The sequence below is a fragment of the Coenobita brevimanus genome, chromosome 21 (genome assembly GCF_032717465.1).
Source record: "Coenobita brevimanus isolate Jiangsu-jjx chromosome 21, ASM3271746v2, whole genome shotgun sequence".
Classification (NCBI taxonomy): domain Eukaryota; kingdom Metazoa; phylum Arthropoda; class Malacostraca; order Decapoda; family Coenobitidae; genus Coenobita; species Coenobita brevimanus.
The window spans coordinates 29,140,219-29,168,150 of NC_136974.1; the positions used below are offsets into that span (position 1 = coordinate 29,140,219).

The 27,932-nt window shown below is 40.1% G+C and overlaps 1 protein-coding gene across 1 annotated transcript in view; it reads right to left on the reverse strand.

The window, feature by feature from the left end:
• knk (cytochrome and DOMON domain-containing protein knickkopf) overlaps window positions 1-26,483 on the reverse strand; it is a 196,743-nt gene extending 170,260 nt beyond the window's left edge. Inside the window, exon 1 of the mRNA XM_080266709.1 lies at window positions 26,344-26,483. Coding sequence (XP_080122835.1) covers window positions 26,344-26,392 — 49 coding nt within the window. The 5' untranslated portion in view covers window positions 26,393-26,483. The remainder of the gene's footprint in view (window positions 1-26,343) is intronic.
• Between the last annotated feature and the right edge of the window lie 1,449 nt (window positions 26,484-27,932).

Sequence of the window (27,932 nt, forward strand, 5' to 3'; positions counted from 1 at the left end):
TGTGCATATTAATGCCACAGAGTTAATGAGAAACATCAGGAACTCATCACCCACTATTTTGCCTGGGTTAGGGCAGAAGCTGAGCCTGAACCACAGCCTGGCCCTTCACACACTGAGGACGTGGATGACGTAGCATCAGTCATCTCTGAAGCAGACTTTGATGGCTTCCTGAGGGAGGCTGAGGAGCTGGAGAAGGGAGAACAGCATGAGGGAGCACCCCCACCTCATGCTGAGAGGTTCTAAGTTCTTCCCAACACCACCCCACTTCATTCACTTAAGCAATATCGTCCTAGGATTAAGGTGAGATCCCTTAACCTTACTTATTTCTATTAAATACATGAAATGAATATTCCTAAATTTGTACCAGTATGTTTGTGTTTGATGGTGCCTAGATAGGTGTAGGTAGGGTGCTTTGGGGGGTGGTTGGCCAAAGTCCAGACCCTAATTAAATTTTCACATAAGAGTTATTATTTATAAACCCCGGAATTTGTAATCCGCGGCGGTGGTCCAGACCCAAATTGCCGCAGATACGAGGATTGAGTGTACTAGAAAAGCTGATAAGAAAAGTTAGGGTAAACCATCTAGAAGACAGTATGATAAGTGAAAGACTGTTCAGTTTTAGAAAGGGAAAATCATGTGTTACTAATCCATTAAGCTACCATGATTTAGTTACAGAAACATTACAAAAATGAGAAGGATGAGTGGACAGTATCTATTTACATTTCAAGAGCGCATTTGACAGAGTACTGCATCAAAGACTTTTAACGAAACTGTACCCTCAAGGAGGTATCCAAGGCAAACCATACTGTTGGATGCAGGATTTTCCCAGAAAAAGGGAAATGAGAACAGTGCTAAGGGGAAATTACTCATCATGGAGGGAAATGACTAGCAGAGTTCCACAGGGTTCAGTGCTGGCACTAATTATGTTTTTAGTACAGTACATATAAATGACACAGATAGTAACACCGGAAATGGAAGCTATCTAAATATGTTTGGAGATGATGCAAAAATACAAAAGAAAATTGCTAACACAGATTTTTGCAGACAGCTTCAAGAGGAATTAAATAAACATCATGAATGGAGCAATAAATGGCAAATGGAATTTAATGTGAACAAGTGTCATATAATTAAGTTTGGTAAACGTGAAAAAAGACCTGATTGGGATTATAAGTTAGAAGGATCAATCCTACACACATCTGAAAAGGAGAAGGACCTATACTCATTTTTTTTTTTTTTTAATTGAGACGAAGATGCTCATGACAGGTTGGTGATGCCAGGCTGACTGCAACACGTCCTCATTTACTAACCCAAATTTCCCCCTCACATATATACTGTCAATTAATAATGCTAACAAGTAAAGAGACTATCAAGTAATGTTACATTTGGCTAATCATCAACTTGTCAAGTGCATCTTCACCTCAACAAAGAAGAAGAAGAAAAAAAAAAAAAACTGTAGGAGTGAAATCAATAACAGACTATCTCCATCTGACCACATCAGTAAGAAGGTCACGTATACACTGCTTGCTAATATGAGAATAGCATTCACATATACAAATGAAGACATGCTGAGAAAGATGACATCATTCATCAGACAAACCCTGGAGTATCCATCAGTGGTCTGGAATCATCTCAAAAAACACATAGATATGACTCAAAAAGTACAAAGGGCAGCTACAAGATGGGTACCAATATTAAGGTAACCTACGAAGAAAGACTAGAAAAACTAAATTTACCACCACTGCAGGAGAGAAGGAAAAGAGGAGGCATGATCTTGCTAAATAAATGTGTCTCAGGGAAAGAGAAAATGGACATAAATGAATATTTAACCTACGGGGAAGCATCAGCAAGAGGACACTGCAAAAATCTACATAAAAAGAGAGGCGATAAGAACGTATGGATATTCTGTTTCCCAAATAGGGCAATTCATCAGTGGAATGCACTACAGAATGAAATAGTGTGTGCCAAACTATTCATAAATTTTAGGATATGTATGGTAATAAAGATTTAATACACAGGACAGTACGAGCTTCACTCATTCCTGTGATGATACAATTAGGTAACACACACACACACACACAGAGGGAGTCATCCGAGGCAGACGTCTGACATCAGCGCTCCGTACCGAACCAACACGGCCAGTGGCATTACCTAAATTAGTATCTTTGTATGAGTCAAGCTCTGTACCAGGTTAGACTAAATGATTTTTCATTATTAAAAGGAAAAAAAAAAAAAGTTTAAACAAGACTTGTTCAAACAGAAAAAAGAACCACGAGGAAAAAATGCGCTGAGTCAGCTGGGTTTGTTTAGACTACAGCAACACGGGGAAAGTGTACATACTCTGTAAGTACATACTCTGTTCTTTTAGTATTGCAAAATGGATACATACTTTAGTAAAACAAATTTGGAAAAGAAAAGGGATAAAAGTAAAAAGCAAAATGATGATTTCTACCAAGAACTGGTTGAAGTGAAGACTCACAATAAACTGGTTGAACATGTACACAAACTAGAAATGGCTTTCAAAAATGAAATTGATTGAATAAAGAAGCAAATGCACTTGCACAAGGAAGAGATAGAAAAACGAGGAAGGGAGGCCAATAAGAAAGACACAACCATCAGTGAACTAACAGTGGAATTGAGTACACTTAGGAAGAAAGTGAGTGAAATGGGAAGTACAGTAGTCAATCACGAGAGTGTTATGGAAGAGTTAAAAAATGACACAGAGACAATTAGGCAAGCAAGCAGTCTTATGGACCAGAGCAGTGAATTTGAGGAGAAGATAACACAGGTGAATGAAGCTGTGCAAAGCTACAAAAATGATGTAGAAACCACGTATGTTGAAATGGTGAAAGTAAAGAAAGACTTAAAAACAAGGGTGGAGGAAAAAAAGCATTAAAAAGGAAGTGAAAAGAATAATCCAAAACAATCCAAAGTTAGTCAGAGATTCAGCAGAGATAAACAAATCTATAGTAATCACTGGTATGGAAGAGGAAGAAGTAAAACACAAGATGATAAAGTTAATGTACTCAAATGTGGATGGAATGGTATCTAAATTACTAGAGATGAATGATTATGTCAGAGAAAATGAACCACAAATAATATGCCTAACTGAAACAAAATTAACACCAAGGATATCCAATGACATACTAAACTTAGAGGAATACAATATATGGAGAAGAGACAGAAATTTAAAAAAAGGAGGAGGAATTATAATATTAACTAAGAAAAGTCTAAAAGTCAAGGAAATAAACCTAAATATACCATCACAAGTAGAACTGATTGCATTAGAGATCAACACATCTGAAGGTAAAGTAATTGTAGCCAATTTGTACATGCCACCCAGATCAAACACATGGGAAAGAGACGAATATGAGGACCTGGCAGAGAGTACAATTCAAAGTATAAGATCATTACTACATAAAATGGAAGAGAAATCGGAAAGAATTATACTAACTGGGGATTTCAATACAAATATAAATTGGAATACGCTAGATATAATTAGCCAAGAAAGCTGTTGGGACCAAAAGCTCCTGGATCTAGTACAAGAGTTTTTCCTAACGCAACATGTGAGGGAAACCACCAGAAAAAGAGGACTTGATGTACCTTCAGTGCTAGATCTAATATTTACTAGGCAAGAAAATGATATTGACAGATTAATATATCACCCTCCACTCGGCAAAACCGATCATGCAGTACTAAATTATAACTTCAGGATAGCATATGACATAGTAAACAGCAATGACTGTTACAAAAAGAGCCTAAACTATAAAAAAGGGAAATTATCAAGACCTGAAGAAGTATTTCTTAGAAGTTGATTGGGAAAATGAGCTTAGAGGACAAGACTTAAATGCTGTATATAAAAAATTCTGTGCATTTTATGAAATAGGAGTCCAGAAGTACATCTCACAGCTCAAAGAAGCTGATAAGAAAATACAGAAATGGTTCAATACAGAATGTAAAAAATCAAAAGAAAGAAGAGATTTGTTGTGGAATAGATACAGAAGACACAATAGTGAAAGGGCGTATAATAATTACAAACAGGCAAGAAATGACTATACAAGAATAAGGAGGGAAGCCCAAAAACAGTTTGAGGAGGATATAATAAATAAAAGTTGTGATCAACCAAAGCTGTTTTACAGCTATATCAGAAGCAAAACCAAAGTAAAAGATATAATACAATCCATTACGGACGAGGGAATCACTTATACACAAGAGAAAGATATTTGTGAAGCACTAAATAAGAATTTCCAATTAGTTTTTACAGAAGAAAAAAATTTTGAGAGGGACTATGTGGAACACGCATGTCCACACATACTACCAGATATACAAATAGCAGAAAAAGTAATACAGGAGGAGTTAAGTAGATTAGACAGAGGAAAAGCAAGTGGTCCTGAGGAAATTTCATGTTGGGTATTACGAGAATGTGCAAAGGAGTTAAGTGAACCATTATTTTTAATTTTCAAGAAATCCTTGAGTCAAGGGAAACTACCTGATATTTGGAAAAAAGCAAACATTGTCCCCTTATTCAAGAAAGGAAATAGACAAAATCCACTCAACTACCGACCAGTATCACTGACCAGTGTTGTAAGCAAGGTATTAGAAAAGCTTATAAGAAAAGCTTGGGTAAATCATCTAGAAGAACACAGTATGATAACAGAAAGACAGTTTGGTTTCAGAAAAGGAAAATCATGTGTTACTAATCTGTTGAGCTACTATGACAGAGTAGCAAACACGATACAGGAAAGGGAAGGATGGGTGGACAGTATCTATTTAGATTTCAAGAAAGCTTTTGACACAGTACCACACAAAAGACTTTTATGGAAACTGTACCATCAAGGAGGAATTCGAGGCAAACTGTTTTGTTGGATGCAAGACTTTCTCATAAAAAGAGAAATGAGGACAGTACTAAGAGGAAACTACTCATCATGGAAAGAAGTGACTAGTGGAGTACCACAGGGTTCAGTGCTGGCACCAATCATGTTTTTAGTGTATATAAATGATATAAACAGTAACACTGGAAATGAGAGCTATCTGAATATGTTTGCAGATGATGCAAAAATACAAAGGAGAATTACTAGCACAGACTCTTGTAGGGAGCTACAAGAAGAATTAAATAAACTTCATGAATGGAGTAGTACATGGCAAATGGAATTCAATGTGGACAAGTGTCATGTAATCAAGTTTGGTAAAAGTGGAAAAAGACCTGATTGGGATTATTCATTTTCATTCATTCATTGCCAGACGCCATGTATCCCAGACAGGGTGGCCAAGGGCTTAGAGTTAATTGTTTTACAGGGAGGGGCACTAATCCTCCACCAACCCCACTTGACGTAGGGATGCCAACAGCATCTGATGTTCCCAGGCGGTCACCCGTCCAAGTACTAACCAGACCCAACGTTGCTTACCCTATACACATCAGAAAGAGAGAAAGACCTAGGTGTGATTATCAATAACAGACTATCTCCGGCTGACCACATCAGCGAGAAGGTACGGAACATGTATACACTGCTTGCAAATATGAGAATAGCATTCACATACATAAATGAAGACATGCTAAGAAGGATAATAACATCATTCATTAGACCAACCCTGGAATATGGACAGTAGTCTGAAGTCCTCATCTCAAAAAGCATATAGACAAGATTGAAAAAGTTCAAAGGGCCGCTACAAGATGGATACCAAGCTTAAGGGACCTAAGCTATGAAGAAAGACTAAATAAACTGAATTTACCAACACTACAGGAGAGAAGGAAAAGAGGTGACATGATAATGCTATATAAGTGCATATCAGGGAAGGAGAAAATAGACATAAATGATTACTTAACATATGGAGAAGCATCAGCAAGAGGACACTGCAAAAAACTGCATAAGAAGAGAGGTGATAAAGACGTAAGGAAATTCAGTTTCCCAAACAGAGCAACTGATCAATGGAATGCACTACCGAATGAAATAGTGTGTGCCAAAACAATTCACAAATTTAAGGATATGTACGATAAATATGGTTTAAGACACGGGACAGTACGAGCTTGACTCATTCCTGTAAAGATACAATTACGTAAGAACAATTAGGTAAGAACAGGTACGAAAGTGGTACAGTACATAACCAGAAGTGAATAAACAAAAGGAAGGTAATAGACTCAAGCTATGGTAGGTATGTAAACATGATGATTAAGTTGATGTACTCAAATGTAGATGGAATGGTATCTAAATTATTAGAGATGAAAGATTATACCAAAGGAAAAGAACCACATATTTATCTGCCTAACTGAAAAAAATTATCCCCAAGGATATCAAATCATACCTTAAACTTAGAGGAATACAATACAGTATATGGAGAAGAAATTGGAATTTTAAAAAGGAGGAGGAATGAATAAAATCTACAAGTTAAAGAAAGAACTAGATATACCCTCACAAGCAGAACTGATTGCAGTAGAGATTACCACATCTGAAGGGAAATTGTGACAAATTTATATATGCCACCCAGAACAAACACCTGGGAAAAGAGGCAAATATGAAGACCTGGCAGAGAGTACAGTTCAGAGTTTAAGAGCATTACTACATAGAATAGATGGGAAATCTGAGAGAATTATATTAACTGGAGATTTCAATACAAATATAAATTGGAATACTCTAGACATAAGAAGCCATGAAAGCTGTTGGGGCCAAAAGCTCCTGGATCTTGTACAGGAGTTTTTCCTAACACAACATGTAAAGGAAAACACCAGAAAAAGAGGACCAGCTGATCCATCAGTGCTAGATCTTACATTTACTAGGCAAGAAAATGATATTGACAGTACCATATACAGTAATGTATCACACTCCATTCGGCAAAAGTGACCATACAGTATTAAACTGTAACTTCAGGAGAGCATATGACATAGTTAACAGTAATAAGAATTATAAAAAGAGCCGAAACTACAAAGTGGGAAACTACCATGACCTAAAGAAGTACTTCTTAGAAATAGATTGGGAAAAGGAGCTTAGAGGACAAGATTTAAATACTGTATAGAGAAAATTCTGTGAACTTTATGAAACAGGAGTCCAAAATTACATCCCACAGCACAAAGAAGCAGAAATGAAAATAAAGAAATGGTTTAATATAGAATGTGAAAAATCAAAAGAAAAAAGAGACTTGTGGAACAGATTCAGAAGACACAATAGTGAGAAGGCATACCGGTATAACAACTATAAACTGGCAAGAAATGATTATACAAGGATAAGGAGAGAAGCTCAAAGACAGTTTGAGGAAGACATTATAAATAAAAGTTGTGATCAACTGAAGCTATTTTACAGCTACATCCGAAGAAAAATCAAAGTTAAAGATAAAATACAGTCCATTACGGATGAAGGGATCATCTATACACAAGATAAAGATATTTGTGAAGCATTAAATAAAAATTTCCAATCAGTTTTTACAGAAGAAAATAATTTTGAGGAAGATGATATGGAACAAGCATGCCCACACATATTACCGGATACACAAACATCAGAAAAACAAATATAGGAGGAGTTCAACCTTTCAGCATAGACTATTCACCTCTGGCCAACATTTTCACTAAATCAAATAAATATTGGAGATTTGATATGGTAAGGCACATGATTGCTTACTTTTAGCTTAACTGAAGGTCCAAAGAGTCTAATGAAAAAAGGCAGGAGCTGCAGAAGACAGGAAAGAACAGACAAGAATGAAAAAAAAAGTGGAAGGAAAAATACATGAGTTTAGAAGTTTATTGAAGTATTGTTTGATAAATAATGTAATTACTGTATTTGCAGATGATACATTTCTTTCCTCACATGATGTAGTGCTGCCTACTTCTTCCTTAGCCTTTATCATTCTTTTTCTGTGCCTGCCCTTCTCTCTTCCTATTTCTCCCATCTTTCCTGTCACTTCTTATTGCTTTTCTTTCTTTTACAGGTGGTTTTACATTGAGTGACAAGCCAAATGGATTCCTGTAAGCCAAGAAACCATTTACAATGCTGGGTGGTGACCATATAACCAAACCATACGTGCTCCCTACGTGTCAACGAGTGGGTTGGTGGAGGGTTAGTGCCCCTCCCTGTAAAACTAATAACTCAAAGTCAAATGGCCACCCCTTACGGAATTATTGCGTCTGGCAGTAGTTAGATAGATAGATAGTTAATATATTAGACAAAGGAAAAGCAATTGGTCCTGACAAAATTTCATGTTGGGTGCTACATGAATGTGCAAAAGAGTTAAGTAGACCAATATATCTAATATTCAAGGAATCCTTGGGTCAAGGTTAACTACCTGATATTTGGAAGAAAACAAACATTGTTCCCCTATTCAAGAAAGGTAACAGACGAAATCCACTCAACCACCGACCAGTATCATTAACCAGTAAGATTTTAGAAAAACTGATAGGAAACGTTTGGGTAAACCATTTAGGTGAACACAGTATGATAACAGAAAGGCAGTTCGGTTTCAGAAAGGGAAAATCATGTGTTACTAACCTATTAATCTACTATGACAGAGTTGCTGAAACATTACAGAAAAGAGAAGGATAGGTGGACTGTATATCTCTAGATTTCATGAAAGCATTTGACAGAGTACCACACCAAAGACTTTTATGGAAACTGTACCATGGAGGAGGAATCCAAGGCAACTCGTACTGTTGGATGCATGATTTTCTCAGAAAAAGGGAAATCAGAACAATACCGGTACTAAGGGGAAATTACTCATCATGGAGGGAAGTGACTAGCAGAGTTCCATAGGGCTCAGTGCTGGCACCAATTATGTTTTTAATGTACATAAATGACACAGATAGTAACACTGGAAATGAATGCTATCTAAATGTTTCTTGATGATGCAAAAATGCAAAGGAGAATTACTAACACAGACTTGTACAGAGCTACAAGAAGAATTAAATAAACTTCATGTATGGAGTGATAAATGGCAAATGGAATTCAATGTGGACAAGTGTCATGTACGGTAATTAAGTTTAGTAGTAAAAATGGAAAAAAAAAAAACAGATTGGGATTATAAGTTAGGAAGTAAAACCTTATAAATATGACAAAGAGAGAAGGACCTAGGAGTGCTTATCAGTACCAGACTATCTCCAGATGAACACATCAGTGAGAAAATACGGAACATGTATACTGTACAGTACACTGCTTGCTAATATCAGAATAGCATTCACATACATATATCAAGACATGCTGAGAAAGATAATACAGTAACATCATTCATTAGACCAACCCTAGATTATGCATCAGTAGTCTGGAATTCTCACCTCAAGAAACACTTAGATAAGACTGAAAAAGTTCAAAGGGCTGCTACAAGATGGGTACCAAGCTTAAGGGGTCTAAGCTACGAAGAAAAACTAGAAAAATTGAATCTGCCAACACCACTGGGCAGAAGGGAAAGAGGAGACATTTTTATGCTATATAAATGTGTCTCTGGGAAAGAGAAAATAGAAATAAATGAGTATATAACCTATGGGGAAGCATCACCAAGAGGACACTGAAAAAAAAAAAAAAAGTGATAAAGATAAGGAAATTAAGTTTCCCTAATAAGGGAATTGACCAGTGAAACACACTACCAAAAGAAATAGTGTTTGCCAAAACAATTCATAAATTTAAGGATATGTATGAAAAAAGTGATTTAATACACGGGACAGTACGAGCTTAACACACACACACACACACACGCCATTCAAAATCCACTCTGCCTCACAATTCATACAATCTATCTATAGCCTGATGCTCTAATCCTGCAAAAGGGTGGCCGCAGACAGAACGCCTCCAAGTCGCTCTGTCACCCACCATTTGACTGCCCTCCCCCGTAATCACTACCCCTCCCTCATACAGTATACCTCATAACTCCATCCCTCCACCTCATCCTCGGTCGTCCCTCCCTCCACTTCACCTACATACACCCTCTTAGTCAGTCTTTCATTCTCCATTCTCTCACATGTCCAAACAATTCATACACCCTGTCCAATCCACTACTCATTATCCCTTCTCTATCAATTGTGCATAATAACCGTACCAGGAGAAATGGTAGATTCAATGGTTTAGCGCCGGGGACTCGGCACTCGGCAGTTATAAGGTATTCATGATTCTTGTGCCCCGAGTTTTGGGTTCGAGAACCAATGAGCTCCATAGCTAAGTATATTAAACACGTCGCCTATAAAATTATAATACAAAAACGTGTATGGATTGTGACTATTTTTTTTTGGCGTAGTTCAACGAATTATGTGGGGTACACTTAGCCAATGACTAAAAAACAACGCCATATACAGTATGTTGCTGCAGTGCAGAATTTACCCTTCACTGCACTGCAGAGAAAGGTAATGGCAGAAAGGGAAAAGTTAATGTGGTATTAACGGTGAAATGATAGTGATGTTGAAGCAGTTTTACGTCGAAGTAATGGTGCTGAACTGGTGTGGGAAGTCCTTAGACTATGCATGTCATGAAACCGAATGTCTATCTATCTATTGCCAGACACCATAATCCCGCAAAGGGTGGCCATTTGACACTGAGTTAGTTGTTTTACAGGGAGAGGCACCAACCCTCCACCAACCCACTTGTTGACACGTAGGGAGCAAGTATGGTTTGGCTGTATGGTTACCACCCAGCGTTGTAAATGGTTTCTTGGCTTACAGGAAACCATTTGGCTTGTCACTCAATGTAAAACCACCTATAAAGGAAAGAAAAGGAATAAGAAGTGACAGGAAAGATAGGAGAAATAGGAAGAGAGGAGGGCAGGCACAGAAAAAGAATGATAAAAGCTAAGGAAGTAGGCAGCACTACATCGAGTGGATGATGGTCGCTACCACCTACCACAAAAACCGAATGTCCAGATTGATAAAAGCCGGAAGAAACATGGAAATATCTACAAGAGAGTGTGAACAGAAGACAAGGGGACGTGAAGAGAAAGACTGGAGATAAATGGGCCTTTCTTAGTGGCCTCTTTCATACAGGGATACTGGGGAAGAATCTCCCCGCCCCACCCCAGCAACAAGATACATTTCTTTCTTGTGAAATGTAACGCCATCTCTCTTCGATGAATTCCTGTGCCCATTTTTTTATCCGTAATCTGCACAGTGGCACATGGCACTTCATTTTCCGGAATCATCAGCTGCTTTCAAAAACCCACAGAGCAGCTCAACACAAACACGCGGGCTACGCGTGTTGTAATATGGTTGTCGCTAGGCCCGCTACACTAGCGCCGCCCTGGCGGCGGCTACATAAATAACGCGGTGCTACCAATGAGAAAGCCTCTCCATACTCAGTGTCGAGAACATACTGTGGCGGACATTTAACGTGTGTGTGTGTGTGTGTTTCAAGCTCTCTGATTGCATAGGTTCACACCTTGTCGGTTATGCTAACACTTAAACATAGCCAATTCGAAGCTTAGACTTTCACTTAGCTACATCACTCTAAAGACACCCCTTCCCCATTTATACTTTGCCAGCATGGCTATCACACTTCTGAGTTCGTTCGGCCCTGCAGTCTGCATAGTATGGATTGATACATGATATGGCACCGGCACTACATGATCTGTAAATCCTGGGACGATTTACCTGTTTTACAATGGTTAACACTAGACAATTTTACTCAGTTACGAAATTGTCATGATATAATCCTTACACTTTGTGGACAACTTCTGTTACTTTGGCTGATACTAAATGAATATACTCGCCACTAGTAAACTTCCTAATGTCAAAATGTCAAGTACATTATACTGATTTATGATGGTGGTAATGTGATTGATTCTGTTGTTTTGGCTATTCATACTTCAGAGGCAAGTTTTAGCCCTGCCTACTCCAGTCACAGGCTATGCGTACTTTAACAGGAACTTCTTGTGTATACTGAACGTACAGTATTTTGGATCGAAATTGCTATGGTACTACTTTAAACTTTCCTCTTGTCCTCTGTTTTCACTGAGTACGGTACCATCATGATTTATGTTCATTTTAATAATACATACGGTAATCTGGAAAAGTATATATCGAAAGTTGTTTAGAATGGGAGTGAGAAATATTACACTTATTGTTACTGCATAGTGCATACACATGTAGTTTGTCAGCGCGGAAGACCAAACCAGTAATAATGTGCATAGTATTCATTCCCATTGTAAACAAGCATTGCCAGTCCTTTTACAGCTTATGTATTATTAGGGTGGACATAATGATTATGGTATTCAATAAAAGCATTGGATATTAGGGAAATTTATCGGTGCTTTCAGCCAAAACTATGTAAAAAATAAGCATCAACTTTTTGCTGAAGTGTACAGTACATAGGCCTAGCCTGTGACTAGATAATACACTTCAATGGGGGGGGGGGTATTTTGCCCCAGAAGAGTTATTAAATAGAGGTTGCCATATAATATTTTCGTGGACTCACTCCGGAGCCATGGATATAGAAGGCTCTGCCTCACCCCTCACTACATCGTCTCCCTCCCCTCTTATCACACCACACCCTCTCCCTTGCTTACCTCAACCTTTCCTTCCCTTAGTACACCCTCTCTTTCACTCACCACACCCTCTCCCTCACTCACCACATCCTCTCTTCCTCACCACACCCTTTCTTGCCACACCCCTCTCCCTCCCTCACGTCTCACCCCAGCCTCTCCCTCCACCATACTTCTTACCACACCCTCTCCCTCCACCATACTTCTTACCACACCCTCTCCCTCACTCAACACGTCCTCCTTCCCTCACCACACCCTCTGTTTCCCTCACCCCACCCTTTACCTTCCTCACCCTTCACTATACCCTCTATTTCTTTCACCCTTACCCTCACCACACCCTTTATTTATTTCACGCTTCCCTCACCACACCCTTTCCCTCATCCTACCCTTCCCCTTACAAGACAGTAATCACCCCACCACACCCTGATCACCCTCCACCTCTTCTACCCTTCCTCTTCCTCCTCCCCCACTCCCTCCCCCCACCTGTCCAGGGAGGACCTACTTCACCTGCAACCTGATCACCTTCCAGTCTTCCAGGGGGGCAGAGAGACGTAAGCCACTTCACTAGACCTATATACGGCCCGGTACAGTTTTACGGTCTGTATAAGTATATCCATTACTGCTGCTACTACTACTACCACTACTACTGCTACTACTACTACTACTACTATTACTACTACTACTACTGATGATGATATAATAAGCCATACAGTACATTATAATCGTTAGGGTAATCTTGTCATCGTCGGGACACTTAATTCCAGGTAATGGCAAATGATTTTATTCAGCTAAGCGAGTCATAGGCGCCCGTGTTAATATTATAGTACCATTAACTCTCATGAACGGGACAAGTCTAGCATTACAACTATTCCAGTTAGCGGCAGACGATTTTATTCAGCTGAGTGGCATGCGATTTGGAGTGTTAGTAACGTCAGTCCGTCAGTTTTTTAATTGGATGACCCACTTTTTTTATTTGGCTCGACATATATTTAAACCTTCAAGTGATTATGCTATCGACGTACTAACGGACTGGAGTGGTTCTGAGAGAGAGAGAGAGAGAGAGAGAGAGAGAGAGAGAGAGAGAGAGAGAGGACTGCATAATAAGAGTAATGAAAAAAAAAAAAATGAATCTAGTACAGTATTAGGCTCTGAGCTACCAAATCTGACTTTCAGACGACTGTATAGGCTAGCTCTCTTAAATTTAAATAATAATAATAATCCAGTCCTTTGTTGCCCCGCCAGGAACGTAGGGATCCAGGGTTAGGCTCTCAAGTACAAACATATAGGCCTAGCCGAGACTGACCAGTTACCTGCCCCTAAGTGGATTTATGAGCAATTCGACAGCCAAGCCTCAGATGTAGACCACCACCACCACCGCATCCGGTTGGAGAACCCTACCCCAGCAGACCACCAGACAGCCATCTGGTTAAATGGCTACCCCCTTGAACAGTAAACTGTTTCCTGAGCTACATGAAACAGTTTGGCTTGTTCCTCAATGTGGAGTCATCTGAAGGTGCACTACGTCAGGTGAGTGACTAGGATTAAGGTGATGGATGTAGCCTATCCAAGTTTAAGGTGTGCAGACTCCATGCTTTTGTCTTAACTTTTTAAGTACCTAGACTGTGGTATATTCGTTAAAAAAAAAAAAAAAAAAGTCAGTGCACCTTAAGCGTGAAGTAATGACACCAAAGACGATGGCCATTGCAAAAATCCAAATAATTCTACCCCACGTTAACAAAATTGGTTGCATGAGTATACCATAAAAAATGATTGGCATATCCTAGTTAGTGCAGTTGTCACATGGACTTTGAGATGAAAATAAGTAAACCGCCTTGAGACATGGTGAGACATACTGATCAGTTAGGGTATCATCGGCCCCCGCTTGTGCAATGATTTTTTGATCGACTGTACGTCCTTGATTTTAGTGTTTCAGATGTGGTAACTTTTTTGTTTATTGCCTCCTCCAAGGAGGTTATGTTTTTGCAGGCGCTGGTTTGTTGCTTGCCGGAATCAGAAGATACGGCAAGCATGTTGATCAGTTTCGTACGTTTGTCTGCATGTATATCTGCTCTCTACAGGTCACAGTTTTGAGCCAGTCGTTCTGAAGAAAAAAAAATCAGAAGGTAGATATCCATAAACCCTGGAAGCCTATTGTTTTTCATAAAAATCGATCAAAGGCCCTGGGCTGGGTGGGGAGGTTGAAACCCCTCATTGACCGTGGTGCTGGAAATCGCTGGGACCCAGTGCAGTGGCCGGACCATGGCACCATTTTTTTTTTTTTTTTTTTTTAAATATCGAAAATCGAATTTCTTCCCCTTCCCGAATTGAAGAGAAACATTTGGCGCACATGGAAATGCAATTATTAGCTTTTTAAACCCATGAAGAGCGAGAAATTTCTTCAAATGACTGCCTACGCACCAGTGAAAATTAAGCAGACACATAACTGCCTACACGACGGTGAAGACTATGTAGACAATCGGATCCATTCAGCAAGCTTGTCTGTCCGTTAGCAGGATTACTAAAAAAGTTATGAACGGAATTTGCTGAAATTTTTTGGAGGGGTGAGTTGTGGCCCAGTGAACAATCCATTAGATTTTGGTGGTGATCTGGATCATCATCCAGATCTATATCCCATTGGAGCCCAGTGTCCCGAGTATTGGACAGAACTGGGATTTTTCAAGTCTTTATAAAGTAGGGAACCCCCGGGTAGGGACCTATGAGCTTCGCGACTATGAGCCGATAGGCGGAGGGCAGTACGCTTAGTACCCTCCCAGTGCAATGCCTCATCCAGCACCCCTGGGATCCAATGGGATAATGACTGGCAAACCCATCAGTCTCTTTAACCCATTGGAGCCCAGTGTCCCGAGTACTGGACAGAACTCGGATTTTTCAAGTCTTTATAAAGTAGGGAACCCCCGGGTACGGATCTATGAGCTTCGCAGCTATGAGCCGATAGGCGGAGGGTGGTACGCTTAGTACCCTCCCAGTGCAATGCCTCGCCCAGCACCCCTGGGATCCAATGGGATATATATATATATATATATATATATATATATATATATATATATATATATATATATATATATGCGAGGAAGAAGGAACCAAAGGCCATGAGCCCGCAGTAACAGTTCCCTCAAAGAGAAAAACAAAATACAATAGAGAGCCAAATTCAAGATCCGATCATTTTGAGATGCCTAGACACACTGCCTTTGAAAGATTGGAGATCATAGGCAGCAGGAAATACAGACAGAGGGATACAGTTCCAGAGCTGACCTGTTGCATAAATGAAAGATGGGAGTAACGGTTAACTCTTGCATTAGAGAGTTGGACAGAAAAGGGATGAGAGTTTGCTGCCAGACGGTTGCTACACGCCCGTCGTAGAGGTGGAGGAATGCAAGCAGACAGTTCAGAGGAGCTGTGACCATTAAAGTAGCGATAGAAAAGAGATAAAGATGCAACAGTGCGGCGAGGAGACAGAGGTTGAAAGGCTGCATGTGGAGAGCCTCCCCACACATGAGAGTTGTACTCCACACAGGGGTGGATAAAACCCCTGTATAGAGTCAACAATTGTGCAGGGGTAAAGAAAGAGCGGAGTCGGCTTAGCACACCCAATCTCTTGGAAGCAGATTTTACAAGAGATGTAATATGATCTTTCCAAGATAAGTCCCGAGTAAAAGAAACCCCAAGCATGTTCAAGGATGATGCAGGATTAAGCTGAATATTATTAAACATTAATGGATATACCTGTGGAAGATTTTGTCGGGTTGATAGGTGTAAGAACTGAGTCTTAGATGCATTAAAAACAACCATATTATTTTTACCCCAGTCAGAGATACGAGCCAAGTCAGACATTAGGTGTGCCGTAGCCTCATCCCTTGTTTGTTGAAGCAACTGTTGAGATGGGAGTTGCGGGAACCGAATGGAAAGGTGAAGGGTGGAGTCATCAGCGTATGAGTGGATAGGGTTAGATGTACAGCTTAGAAGATCATTGATGAATAAAAGGAAGAGAGTTGGTGATAGGACAGAGCCCTGAGGAACACCACTGTTGATAGATCTAGGTGAAGAACGATGGCCATCTACAACAGCGGCTATAGAACGACCAGAAAGGAAGCTAGCGATGAAGGCACAGATAGAAGGATAGAAACCGTAGGAGGGCAGTTTGGAAATTAAAGATTTATGCCAGACTCGATCGAAAGCCTTTGAGATGTCAAGTGCAATGGCAAAGCTTTCGCCAAAGTCCCGAAAGGAGGATGACCAGGAGTCTGAAAGGTAGGTGAGAAGATCGCCAGTGGAGCGTCCCTGACGGAACCCATACTGACGATCGGAAAGGAGGTTGTGATAGGAAAGATGCCTTAAAATTTTTCTATTGAGAATTGACTCGAAAACTTTTGAAATACAGGACGTTAAAGCAATTGGACGATAGTTGGAGGGTTGGGAGTGGTCACCCTTCTTTGGGACTGGCTGAATGAGATTTGTCCACACGATATCTCCAAAAGTTCTCAATGAATTTCAATGAAATATTGTGGAAGGGTGGGCCATGGCCAAGAAAGAATTGTTTAAATTTTGGAGTGCATCCGGATCCGGATCTTGCAATGGAATTGGTGGAGGTATGCGCACTCTGAGTGCTTTCTAGTTCCTGCTGCTAAAAGACGATTTTATTCACTTTAGGAAAACACGGCAGGGAAGGAAAGCTATATTCTTACCATCGAGCTTGAAGTCTCTCTGAAGCTGGATTTATATGTCTGGAGATGGGAAGACTAAAACAGGCGTCCTCGGGCTGATGGGATTATGACGAAAGATGAATAATCACCATCTTTAGTCAGGAAGCTGGATGAAATTAAATGAACGTTTATCGATTGCATAAGCGTCAGTAACGCAGTTTCCTTTTCTTTCTTTCTTTCTTTCTTTTTCTTTGTTTTTCATTGTTCTAGTCCTCTCCAAGAACACCAGAAACAGTAGCTATAGAAGTGTATTGATGTCTCCAGTTATGGTGCTGGATAAAGGAGAACACAAATAAACACGGAAGAACACAGACTTTGAACAGAGAATCGAACTCTGACTGGGATCCTTGAACAAACTAGGATTTTTTTCTTTTTTTATGGAAGTCAAAAGGAAGGACTGCACTCCCTTTTCATGTTATTCCTGCAGCAGAGGGATATAACGTACGATAATTTCTCTTTGTCATTAAGATCTCCCTTTTTTAGGATGAACAGAAGACATAAAGAGATTCTACAGGCTCTTTGTCCTTCCTGCAGAACCAAATATGAGTTATCGAAAAACGTTAATCATTTAAGTTTCTTCGTGAACCCAGACTTCCTCTCCAAACCTATCTATGTATCTATTGCCAGACGCCTTAATCCCTTATACGGGGTGGCCACAAACAAATCGCCTCCACGTCACCCTGTCCCGCGCCATTTCACTGCCTTGCTCCCAATTCACACCCCCTCTCTCAAATACCTCTCCATTCCATCCCTCCATCTCATTCTTAGCCTTCCCCTCCCTCTCTCCCCCTCCACCTCACTCATATACACTCTCCTCGTAAGTCTCTCATTCTCCATCTCCACATGGCCAAATCACCTCAGTGTGTTTCTCCTAACGCTTCCTATCACATCCACATCCACACCACAACGCTCCTTCACATCCTTATTTGTCAGTCTGTCTCTCCATGTGATTCCACATGCTCCTCTCAAATAACTCATTTCCACTGCTCTCACTCTTGACTTGTGTCCCTCCAACAACGTCCAAGCTTCACTTCCATACGTCAGAGTTGGTATCACAATAGTGTCATATAATAACTTTTTCACTTCCATGCTCAGTTCCCTGTTTCTTATCACTGTCTTCAAGGAACCAGCAACCTTTCTTCCTTGTTGTACCCTTTCAAGCACTTCACCCTCCAAACTTCCATCCTTTCTCATCACACTACCCAGGTACCTAAACGTACTCACACTTTCTATTTCCTCATCATCCAACCTCACTGTATATTCACTTACTTCACCTCTCTCGAAAACCATAACTTTACTCTTCCCTACATTCACCTTTAAATTCCGTTTCATACACACTCTCCCAAACTCATCCACCAAACCTTGCAGCTCCCCTTCGTCTTCGCTTAACAACACAGTATTATCTGCAAACAACAGTACAGGGAGTTTTCACACACTGCCCTCTCTCATTAGGGCCACTCCAACATCCACTACCCTACCTTGTATCTCTTTTATAACCCCATCCATATATAGATTGAACAACCATGGAGACATGACACATCCCTGTTTCAACCCAACCTTCAAATAGAAAAACTCACTCAGTTCACTATCCACACGCACTGCAGCCTTAACACCCTCATACATATACTCTTCACAGCATTCAACAACTTCCCATCTACTTCATATATTCTTAACACTTTCCACAATCCTTGTCTATCCACCCTGTCATATGCTTTCAACAAATCCATGAAGGCCGCATACAACTTATTTCCCTTCTCTAGAAATTTTTCCACTAAAGATCTAAGAATGAATATCTGATCTACACAACGTCTTCCCTTCATAAAGCCTCCCACTTCTCCAACTAATTCCTCTGTTATTTCCCTAACTCTGTCAGTAAGTATCCTACTGTATACTTTTCCTATTACACTAAGAAGACAAATGCCCCTATGATTACCACACACTTCTTTTTCCCCTTTCCCTTTGTACAAGGGAATAATTATACCTGACTTCCAATCACCAGGGACTTTACCTTCCTCCCAGGCCAATCTGCACATCTTATACATCCATTCCACTACTATCTCTCCCCCATGCTTCAGCATTTCACCATACACTCCATCAATTCCTGGGGCCTTCCCCATTTTAACTTTCTTCATTGCTTCCACAACTTCCGTCCTACTGATTTCTTCCTGTCTTTTCACCTCCCTCCTTCTCCCAGCCACTTATACTCGCATCACTTTCATTTTCTATGTTCAACTATTCATTAAAATGCTCTCTCCATCTGCTCACTTTTTCTCCCTTCTCAACTAGTAATCTACCTTTTTTATCTTTCACTCCTCTACTAACTTCATTGCCACCCTGTCTGACTCTCTTTACCTCTTTCCAGAACATTTTTTTACATTCCCTGCACTTGACACTCAAATTCCTTCCAAATTCCTCATCCACTCTCTTCTTACCCTCTCTTACTAATCTTTTCACCTCTCTCTTCCTCTCTACATATAACTCTCTCTTCCGTCTCTCAACTTCTTCCACGTCCCTATTTCTCATCCATTCATTATATGCTCTTTTCTTTTGTGCCACAGGCTGTCTCACCTCTTCATTCCACGATGCTGTTCCCTGCACCCCCCTTCGTCTTCTCTTCGCCCCACACACCACCTCACATGCTGCACATATTTCCTCTGTGAATATCTTGCACATACCTTCCACGTCCCCCATCTGCTCCAATTCATATTTACCGGCTTGTTCTTCCACTTCTCTCTTATATTCTGCCTTTTCTCATCCTCTTGTAACCTTTCCACTCTCCTTACATCTACTCCTTCCTCCCGTCCTTCCCTTCTATTTCTCCAAATCCTCATGACTAATATTTGGCTAATCGACAGATCTCAAGCATTCAGCTAGGATGGCATAATTTTTAGTTTACTTTTTAAACCTTCGACTGATTTTATTCAGCGTAGAGGAGACACCGAGCTGTACGGAGTAGACATCTTTTAATAATCCTTTCACAACAAGATGTATCCCCAAAGTTTAATGAAATCAACTGGCGGTAGTAGAAACACAACGAAAATTACGTCCTCGTACTGCAGGTTTAAATTTTAAGTTCCGAAAGTGTGGAGGAACCAGTAACCTCGACAGTACAGTATATAAAATCAAAACAGTAACACTCATGATATGGCAACTGGATGGGACGTATGCGTCAATGCAGTTACCCTGCCAAAATCACTTATGTCAACAGTTCCTCTCAAATATCGCTAGTATGTCCCTTTTTGAAAAAAAAAAAAAAAAAAAATCCAAACTGCTGTTTGAAAGTGCTAAAATATCAAATAATATCATATCAACACTTTCAGCTCCTATGACTTGCTTTCAGATGAGTGTACTCGTAGTGCCCTGTCGGTTGGCTGGACTAGAAAGTGGGAATGGTGTCAATTACAGTTGTTCTATCACTGTTACAATTACCGTTACTTCGGAGCCCAGCTATTACCACTACTATTATAACGTTTCAGTACTTATTACTATTACTATTACTGGGGTATTTATTACTATTACAATTACAATTATTCGCTCGACGACGCTCCACTGTCGACACTCAATAAAATCTGAATCAGTTAACTGTCGTCTGAACGTTGATAGTTGTCAGCTCGGTTTATGTGACGTTCATCGGGGCACTACCGAGTTTCGTGGTTCTGATCGTGGTGTCAGTTGCAAATGAGACCGCAGAGAATAGATGTAAAAGAAAGCAATAGACTATTACTCTGCAGGGTGTCCCATAGGTCCTGCATCATAGGGTACTGGATCTGTGTGTCTTAAACAACGGGGGTCGTTATGAACAAATTCTATAAAATTTCCTTTGATGCTGGAATTATGTGACACCCCGTATTACTTTGCATTCTATTACTAGTATGTTACAAGCATGCGAAGTTCAGTCTATTACTATTACTGTTACCCGAAAATGCTGTAATTTTATATTACTATTACCATTACATGGTACTATTACCCCATGCCTGCTAGAATATCAGAGCTGTGCCGTCCATGAAGGTTAATGGCACAGTACCAGTATGAATACTGTGTGAAATGGAAACACCCACAAGAATAGTCCTGTGGCATCAGTTTAAACAATGCTACAGCTGTCCTGACTATGAGAGAGTTTATGAAATCTAACTTAGAGTAGCCTATATTTTCGTCACCGGTAACTATTAACCCTCACACATGATTGGTCTCCCAGTGGCGAAATAAATCGTCTGGTGTTAACCAGAGTAAAATATATTCGTCATAAGCCGACGTTTACTTGTTTATTTATTTACATTTTTGTTTTTTAATTCCGTTCTCTGTGGCACAGAAGTCATCCATTGGTGCTAGCTACACGTCCATGCTGAATACATGCTAGGGTGCTAGGGTTGTTTCATTCAGGACAGGTGAAGTGGTATTAGCGGGGCGATTTTATGACGTGGATGGATCTTGTGAAAGACTGGTAAAATATTTTTTAACGAAATCCAGTTAATCAGTTTGTTCCATGGCCCAGCCTTGGCTAGAACTAACGCCCTGTCAGACAGCAGTCAACGTCTCTAACTCCTTGACCACCATTTCCGCCAAATGCACCTATGAATATTTTCAACCTTTGGCCGCAGATTATAAAGCATGTGTTATTATTATTATTATTATCATCATTATTATTATCGCCCGCCTTCAGAAGGCGGTGCGATAATGCTTTTGCCTGCCTTTGTGTGTGTTTGTGTGTGTGTGTGTAATTCACCGGGTCGGTCAGGATCACTTGATGGTCGTGATCGTCAGCTTTTACCCTCCCGGAAGGGAGCTGAGAGCTCATATAGTCCGATCTAAGGGCAAGGCTGTGACCTTCACCCACCCACACACCCGTCCCCTTGCTCAAGGGGGACAGTAACCACCCACCTCGTCAGTGAAACTTTTCGCAACCTGAGCGAGGCGCGAACTCCCGTCTACCAGATGGCAAGCGAGAACGTTACCACTGCGCCAGCGAGCGATGTGTGTGTGTGTGTATGTGTGTGTGTGTGTGTGTGTGTGTGTGTGTGTGTGTGTGTGTGTGTGTGTGTGTGTGTGTGTGTGTGTGTGTGTGTGTGTGTGTTCCCATTATATTTCATGAAAGGCTTGAGTTATCAACATGAAGCCTGCAGGGTGTCAAGATATGGTCAAAATCTTGGCCTTTCGAAAATGGGCACTCGGGATCAAGGTCAAGGTCACCAAAATGGCCGCCAAAGGTCAACTAGTTTTTATCGCCTGCTTCACCATTATATCTCATGAACGGCTTGAGCTATCATCATGAAACTTTCAGGGTGCAATATAAGGATATGGCCAAAATCTTTCTTGCATACAAAAAATAAATATTCTGGCGGGCGATTAGCATTCGGCTCCCGAATGCTTTCCTTTCATTATCATTATTATTAGTAATAGTAAAAGAAGCCGCACAGCTCAATGCGCAACATACGTACCCTTTGACCATGATCAACCAAAACTGTGTTCAAAATCGAATAACTTCATCCTTGCCTGACCATTAACCTTTCAACCATGTTTGGTCCAGACTGAATCAAAACTGAGTTGATACTTGTCCTGTGTTATCAGAATCGAATCTCTTCATCAGTGGCTGAACCTCAACCTCCTCACCAAGTTTGGATCAAATCAGATCAAAGCAGATATAGCGGGTACAGTTAAGATAAACATACGCGCCCAGTGATAAAACAAACTTCACACTCCGTACACGTGTGCAGAGTTTTGAATAATGTCCTTGATTACAGGAAACCATTTGTCCCTTCACTCACTGGAGTCACTTACAGGTTGCACATCACTGAATGAGTGGATGGTAGGCGCCCTAACCTACCATGAGGAAAGGGCTAGCGTACTACAAGAAGGAGCCCTCAGAGAGGACAAGACCCGTGCCCTACAGTCGGTCTGAGGCCGAAAATTAGCCTCTAGTCATTGACCCTACCTTCGACCTACTGTTCTTAGGCTCGAATTACTTGAACCTTGCCAGACCCTGAACACTTCCACCAAGTCAAATCCAAATGAATCTTGCCCTTTGACCTTGACCTTTGATTTATTGTTCTCAAAACAGAATCACTTCATCCTTTTCTGACCCTGAACCTTTCCATCAGTTTGGTTCGGTCGAATAAAACTCTGTTTATGAACCATAACTTTGGCCCTTCCCTGTGACATTACCTTTGACTGATTGTTCTCAAAACTGAATCATTTCATCCTTTCCTGACCCCAGCCCTTCCACCAAGTGTGGTCTGTGTAGGGTTAGAACTGTTTGAGTTAATCTTGTCCTTGAACTATGACCTACGACCTTATATGATCAAAATTTCGTCACTTGTTCAGGGCGGTCCTCAATTATTATTCCAAATCTGGTGTCATTCCATTCAATAGCTTTTTCGCATTCTTGCTGACAGGAGCAGACAAAGAAACCAAACAAAACACATAACTTCCTCTCACTATGCACGCAGTATTCTATAAAATGTCGCCGAAAAAAAAAAAAATCTCTAAAATATCACTGAAATATTAAGTCTCTAAACATCCCCAAATCTATGCAGAAATCTCAGCAGAATATCGCTAGTCTTCATACATCGTATAAGCTGTCGCTAGATATGTGAATAATCAGATGGCAATAGTGCTGAACTTGGCAACTCTGGCTCTGTAATAATGGTATTTACTATTGTCTCAGTTAAATGTCTCACGATGCTGACGTCACGGCCTGATCTGTGCTTTGTTTGGTCGTTGCTAAGTTTACCTGATCTGTGCTTTGTTTGGTCGTAGCTAAGTTTACCTGATCTGTGCTTTGTTTGGTCGTAGCTAAGTTTACCTGATCTGTGCTTTGTTTGGTCGTAGCTAAGTTTACCTGATCTGTGCTTTGTTTGGTCGTTTACAGCAATGAGAATCAGAGGACGTCATGTTACTACTGCATATTCCTGCTTGTACACCAAACTGTTTTAATCAGCTGCGCCGAGTGCCCCAGTAGTGAAAGGATTAATGCAAACTATCTAATCTTTCTAAGTTCGTTCGAAAGTTTCTCCTAAACTGAATTAAACTGTTAGGAAGCAACAAGATATAGATCTATTATTTCCTCGGACTGAAGGAGTTGATATTTCATAAGGCCCCGTTGCAGGTATTTATAAATGACTGGTACAATCCCCTGGGAGTCAACAGGCAACAGCAATAGGCCATACAAACGAAAAAAAAAAAAAAAAAAAAAAAAAAAAGGAAAAAAAAAAAATCTATGCAGTTACGACCTTAGCGTCCGTAATAATAATAATAATAATAATAATAATAATAATAATAATAATAATAATAATAAGCCAATTCATTCACTAACGAGTTGTAAATACATTATTGCTACGTCCGTGATCTCTGCATGATATTTAACTTCAAGGTAATTTGGTTAACTGTCCAGGTAGGCTTGTATTAGATCGCTGTTTCCAAATTTCCTTGAGAGAGAGAGAGAGAGAGAGAGAGAGAGAGAGAGAGAGAGAGAGATCTGCATACTCTCTCTAACAAAGCAGTTAGGGCACGTTAGGACCATGAGAGAGTGAGAGAGAGAGAGAGAGAGAGAGAGAGAGAGAGAGAGAGAGAGAGAGAGAGAGAGATCCATTTGCATATTCTCTCTCTCCCTCTCTAACAAAGCAAAGTTAGGGTACGTTAGGACCATGAGATAGAGAGATAGATAGATATATATATATAGAGAGAGAGAGAGGGGGAGATCTATTTGCATATTCTCTCTCCCTCTTTAACAAAGCAGTTAGGCTACGTTAGGACCATGAGAGAGAGAGAGAGAGAGAGAGAGAGAGAGAGAATATGCACATAGATCTCTCTCTCTCTCTCTCTCTAACAAAGCAAAATTAGGCTACGTTAGGACCATGAGAGAGAGAAAGAGAGAGAGAGATGAAAACAGCGGAAATGAGTAAGGGAGTATAAGGAAGTAAGGAAATGTCAGAGAGGTCAATTTTGCCCGCTCAGGTAGCCGGCCTAACCTACATCCCGAAATGACCTCAACTAAATATATAACTCTCACTTTTACGCTCATACTACTCCTGGTACTCTTACGGTTTGTCTGTACTTCATTACTTATAAACGGTTGCACATTACTTTAAACCGGTCATTAGGCCTACTCTTTCACAACGGTTTTCAATTAGTTTTTACTTACGGTTCCAGTATTATTTCATTTATGTTAGTCTTCTTAATTGTACTGTTATTTTAGTCAGTTATTTTCAGTTATATGACTCGGTTATTTGATGGATGTACTGTTAAAATTAGTTATAAATAATACTCCTATTTTTACGGTTATGTTAATCACCTACTCTGTACTCTGACTACTTTTGCCATTTTATTTTTGGACTCTAGTTGTTACGCTTATCTTAGGTACGGTATTTTTTTGGAAACCTCAAATATATATTTTCTATTAAAAGTTGCATGAAAAATAAAACAAACTAATTCGTATCGTTAATTTTCGAGAAAACTACTTTTATCAAGCTTATAATAGAGCTAAAACTGGTCAGGTATACTGGCATACTTTGTTGATACGACTTTCTCTTTCTTTCATTCATTCCCAAAACTATAATGTTTTCCTTCCACCAAGCCATATTGCAATTTTGCATTTTTCCTGAGCTATTGTCAGCTCAAAAACTGCTTCTTGCTACGATTTTCTTTCACGTTCCCTGATGAATTATTGTTCTTCATCTCACAAAGGCAGTCCAGACAAGCGACGTGAGGGATGAATAACAGTTACGTGGATGTGAGCAGGACCGAGATTCACGAACATGCTTATCGATCAACTTTCCCTCGTAACTCGGATTTGTTTTACGGGAAGGACGAAGGGAGTTTGCTGCTTCTCCCTGTGTCTCTTTGTTCTTCTAGTAAATCAGATTTTGTGTTATGAGAAGAGGATAATTATAAGTTTATTTGTGAAAACGGGTCCACAGCTCACCAAGGCCAGATGGTAAAGCTAACGGGGCCAGTTGAAGTCACCACATATTGAGACGAAAATCGATCTGTTTAATGCTACTTACCTTTCCTTGCTAGTAAATTTGCCTAAAGTCTAATTATCCAGCTTGATTTGTTTTTGATGGGGATGTTATTATGTGTTCGCGGAAGTAAATGAGAGCGGAAATTCGAGGCTGACGAAAAAGAAAGTGGTTTCCTCGGAAGGTGATGTGAAATCCACCTGACCAGACTTTTCTATACCCTTTCCGAAACTTACCTAAGAGTATGGCGGTGAGGATGAGGCAGGCACTTCTCCTGTGGTCCATCCTACAGCGTTATAATAATATTTCAGTCATTATCATTCCCAAAACACTTGAGGATGACAAGAAAGTGTCACACACATACACCCTTCAAAGGAGTCGGAGGCACACTGAGAGAGGCAGAGCCGCAGAGGGAGAGGGCCGAGGCGGAACGAGAGCCGAGAGAGCAGAGGTTGCCCGCTCGTCAGTAGGATTGCAAGCGTTCACTGGTAACTGGAATTCTTGATGTTTTTCTTCGTCCAGTCAGGTCTAGCCATATTTTAATATAAACTAACTTTTAAGGAATTGTATATATTTCATTGCACCGTACATTTTTAAATATTCTTTTGAGTAAACGGAGGAGTTGGCTATTCATCTCATGGATGTATATTTATGTCTAGGCTACTTTGTTCAAGATGAAATTTAGATAACATTGTCGGGGGATTTAAACCAATAGATTTTTTAGATATACCCAGTACACGCAATGTTATTTTACAGACTGCTTGTATCTCATTGTTAGTTAATTTCTTTTCAGAGTTGATCATGACCTTTGACATATGATGTTTGGTATCTGCAAGGATAGTTGGGTAAGGATATGGAACACCTAAAAATGGCTGTCTCATGCTCCGCAAATGTAATGAAGTTATGGCTGAATCCAGTCACAACAGGTACTGTACTTACTTAACTGTCATCCATTCATTATCCAGTCATTTATTGTCTCTCCAGTTTGAGATCACAGAGGTCTAAGCTAGTTATCTTAGTCCAGATACTGTAAATAAGTTTTCAGTCACAATAATAGAAGAACTAAGCCCCCCCCCCTTTTTTTTTTTTTCCTATCGACCATTGGGGCCGAAGCCCCTGGTCATTAAGGCAAATATATATATGTATACTGTATACAGTACATAGACCTGTGGTAGATGGGGACGCTCACCATCCACTCACTCGATGTAGTGCTGCTCTCGGATGTCTGCCCTTTCCTCTCCTCCATCCTTCTTTCCTTCCATCCTCTTCTGTCTTTCTTTCCTTTATTCCTTCCTCGTCCTTCTGCCTGCAGGTGACTTTACACTCCCTCTTCTGCCTTTCTTTTCTTCATTCTTTCCTCTTCCTTCTGCCTGTGGGTGACTCTACACTGAGTGACAAGCTAAATGGTTTCCTGTACACCAGGAAAACATTTTTACTATGCTGGGTGGAAACCGCATAACCAAATTTTGGCTCCTGGTGGTTTAGTGGGTAACTACAGCGCCCCAACCGGATTGAGCCTGTGTAGGTTTATCTCCAAGGGGTGGTTGGGGTTTATTGCTCATGTAATGCCACTCGGGGATGAATGAGGCTGGTCACTCTCATCTTAAATGTCAGGACCAACTTGCCTATCCCCGGGCTCCTACGCTTCTATTGGGCCACGTAGGATTGGATGATGGAGATATCTATCTATCTATCTATCTATCTATCTATCTATCTATCTATATATATATATATATATATATATATATATATATATATATATATATATATATATATATATATATATATATACACATTTTCATACACACTTACATATATACCTGGT